This window comes from Crocuta crocuta, unplaced genomic scaffold (assembly GCF_008692635.1).
Source record: "Crocuta crocuta isolate KB4526 unplaced genomic scaffold, BGI_CrCroc_1.0 scaffold62, whole genome shotgun sequence".
Taxonomy (NCBI): domain Eukaryota; kingdom Metazoa; phylum Chordata; class Mammalia; order Carnivora; family Hyaenidae; genus Crocuta; species Crocuta crocuta.
This window is the reverse complement of record NW_027529173.1, coordinates 5513793-5517545: the sequence shown is the minus strand read 5'-3', so window position 1 is coordinate 5517545 and position 3753 is coordinate 5513793. Positions and strand designations below refer to the sequence as shown.

Here is a 3753-nt window from a genome sequence, read left to right as displayed (position 1 = left end):
TTTAAAAATAATTAATGTTTATTTAATGTTTATTCTTCAGAGATGGAGAAATAGAGCAGGAGCAGGGGAGGGGCGGGGGGGTGGGGGGATACAGAATCTGAGGCAGGCTCCAGGCTCTGAGCTGTCAGCACGGAACCCTAACATGGGACTCAAACCCAGGAACCGTTAGATCGTGACCTGAGCCAAAGTCTGATGCTTAACTGACTGAGCCACCCAGGGGCCCCGAAATTTTGTTTTTTTAACACGTACAACAAAATTCTCCTTGGCTGTACTAGTACATTTTAGGGGGGGGAAAGCATATCTCAAAGTTGAGCAGTTACCCATTTCTGTAATACAGAAGCAAGAAAAACTTAACAACAATTCTGAAAAGTGGGGATGGGAAGCAACAGACTAAATCAACCATTGAAATGTACGGTTTAATGTTTTAAAAAAGGTGCTATGAGGAAATAAGTAGGAAAGCTCTAAGGAATATGAGAGTAGAAGAAAGTTTACAGTGGCAGAGGAAGATCTCTCTGATAAGGTGACTTTTTTTTTAACTGTCTTATTTATTTTTGACGGAGCACAAGCTGGGGAGTGTCAGAAGATCTAACGTGGGCTCTGCCCTGCCCGCAGCAACCCCAACGCAGGGCTTGAATTCATAAACCATGAGAATATGACCTGAGCCAAAGCTGGACCCTTAACTGACTGAGCCACCTGGATACCCCAAGGTGACTTTTGTATAAAGACTTGAAGGAGGTGGGGAGTGAGCTGTCTAGATGCCTCCAGAAGAATTATCCAGACAAAGTGAACAGAATCCAGAGGCTTTGGGGCAGGCCATGTTAGGGACAGAAGTATGGAGTGTTTGGTAAAAGCAAAAGTATAGATCAGCTCAGAGGCATAGCAGGTCCCGTATCTTCCAGGAACTTTGGCTTTTATTCTGAGTAAGATGGAAAGCTTTGGGGAAATTCTCAGCAGAATTGTGCATAATGTGTTTAGAGTCTGAACAGGATCACTCTGGCTTTGCTTTGGAAATGGATTCAGAAGCAAGAGCCAGAAGCAGGGAGACCTTAATCTAGGGATGAGGTGATGGAGATTTGTGCCTGGGTAGGGTTTTTCTTACAAATGCAAACCGTGCTCCAAGCCAGTAAATATCATGGTAGGATTTAGACTAACTTTATTTCAGCTTAATCTGAATAATAACCTTCGATGTCTTAAATGTGTCATTTTTAAGGGCTTTGAATATAGTTCATAAATAAACCACCAGTAATATGTTTGATGATATATTCCTCTGAACATAACTTTAGATCAAACTTTGCAGTCACATTCTTCCTAGATTGAATACTGAATGCTGGCATGGAGTAACGGAATAATTATCAGCTATGGTCATACTCAGCTACGTCCTTAAATATACCTGGCTACGTATTTTGCGTCCAACCGCTTAGCCTTGTTGAGACAATTTATCCTCTATAAGAATTTTCACTTTATGTAATTATGAGGAAAATGGCCACTATATTTAAACTCAAAATTAAATTCATTCCCTAAATCCCAAATTCTGAAGACTTCTTGAATGCTAGAACAAATGTCAGTGACTAAATTTCAGTCTGATGTGAAATGTTTGCTCTAACATGAATGTGTGTTTAATAGCTGCTCCCACCAACTCTTCTGACATTTTGAAACTCCTAACTCAACAGGAGAAGTTATGGGTCAGTGGTATAGAGAATATTGAAATTCGAGCCATGTTATAGAAGTCTTTGGCTATGTCCCTGTACATGATGGCAAAGCTATAAGAGATTTTTCTACTGAGATTTTTACTGGATAGCCATTGACCATACATGTGCACATCTAACCACCATAAAAATTTAGATCTACTTTTTAGACTGTAGCAGTCTGAAAAATGTGAAAGATTTGAAAATTGCCTTAATATCTTAGCTGGGTGTTGAAGTCACACAGGATTAGAACATGACTAAGTGTTACTGAGGCTCTGCCAATCTGTGTAAGGTAAAATGGAAATGAGGAAAAATATGCAAGTAGCCATGGGTATTGCTCTTTAAAAATTTCCAACAGAATTATGTAATGAACTGAAGAGTTGGGAGGGTGAGTTTAGATTAGATCTTACTGTGACTTAATTTAGAGCTACCATCATTAACAGATATCACAAAAATTCTCTTTAACTCCAAGCTAGTATTAGAATAATAGCATTTTCTCAGATTGTGAATAGCGTTTCTTGAGATAATAGTAATTACTGTTTCCTAATATTATCTCAAGTCATCTAAGCATCATTAAAACTGACTTTTGGGGTACCTGGGTGGCTCAGTCCATTGACCATCCAGCTTTTGATTTCATCTCAGGTCATGAGACTGAGTCCTGCATCAGGCTCTACACTGAGTGTGGAGTCTGCTTAAGATTCCCCCACTCTCCTCTCTCTCTCTTTCTTTCTCTTTCTCTCTGTCCCTCTCTATCTTCCACTCTCTCCCCAACTTGCACACGCTCTCTCAAATAAAAGAAAATATATATATATATTAGAAAAACCTGACTTTTGTCCATTAACTCATAAGTTATTGTGTTATTTGCATTTAATTTAGCAAGTTCCCTGCTGTATTCATACATGCTATACTTTGAGTAAAGTGAAAGAAAAAGTAAATAAAGGTTCAATATGGGTGAAGCTAGTTTATGTAAGTTGATTAGCATTTTTTCCCTTTCTCTGTAAAACTGTCCAATTTAGAAGGTGCTTAGCAAATGCTCCAGAAAGATACCCAAGATTTATTCATTTGAAAATCATTTATTCTGTTCCTTCCAATGTGAGATATTCTAAATGCTATTTTAATATGAAAATGTTGCCCTTTATTGCTTGCTGAAATGTGAATGGTTTGTTGTATAACAATCTTTTTCCTCTTGTCTTCAAGGAACTCTTCCCAGTTAACAGGCAGAGTGTGGATCATTTTGCTAAATACTTTACTGACGCGGGCCTGAAGGAGCTTTCCGACTTCCTCCGAGTCCAGCAGTCCCTGGGCACCAGGAAGGAGCTGCAGAAGGAGCTCCAGGAGCGTCTTTCTCAGGAATGCCCAATCAAGGAGGTGGGCGCCTGGTGCCAATCACTGGGAACGCACGAATGAGAGGATTAACACCGAGGAGCATGAGCTTGACCTTCCTTGAAGGAGACCCACGTTTGTTTACTGCTATGAACTTAATGTACTTGTTCACACCGTTTAAACTAGCCCAACTGCAAAGTATTGATGCAGAATCCTCTAGCATGTTCCAGAAATTAATGGTTATTTCCACACAAGCGATTTATTTTATCACACTACTGTGATTAGCAACATATTTTCATCTTTCAAATAATTTGCCATCTACTGTCAGTATATACACCATTATATACGGTGGTTTTTCCATCTTACCACATAATATAATATGATTAAGTATATGGTTAGTGTTTAAAATCAACACTGGGTATTTCATGCATCACTGGGTATGAATATTTAGGGTCTCTTCTTTTATTTTTAATTTAAATAAAAAATTTTGATGGTTTTTGAATTCATATCATGGGTGGGGGGGAAACAGTTGAACCAATGGCTTGTTTGATCACACTCACAATAGCTGCATAGCCCTATAATATAAATGCTACATTTTTTTAATAACAATAGTTCATGCAGCTATCGCTGTATCTTTAAGTTTTTTTAAAATTCCTGCCTGAACAAAACTTCCCATTTGAACTTTAATAAGTTTTACATGATAAACCAAAACTTAAGTTCTTTTTTTTTTTTTTTTTTTTTTTTT

General features: G+C 38.2%; 1 protein-coding gene across 2 annotated transcripts in view; it reads left to right on the top strand.

Moving 5' to 3' along the window:
- BZW2 (basic leucine zipper and W2 domains 2) overlaps nt 1-3753 on the top strand; it is a 68575-nt gene that overhangs the window by 52188 nt on the left and 12634 nt on the right. For both annotated transcript variants that reach the window (XM_077757665.1, XM_077757666.1), the window contains exon 8: nt 2883-3053. In XM_077757665.1, the coding sequence (XP_077613791.1) occupies nt 2883-3053 (171 nt within the window). The remainder of the gene's footprint in view (nt 1-2882; nt 3054-3753) is intronic.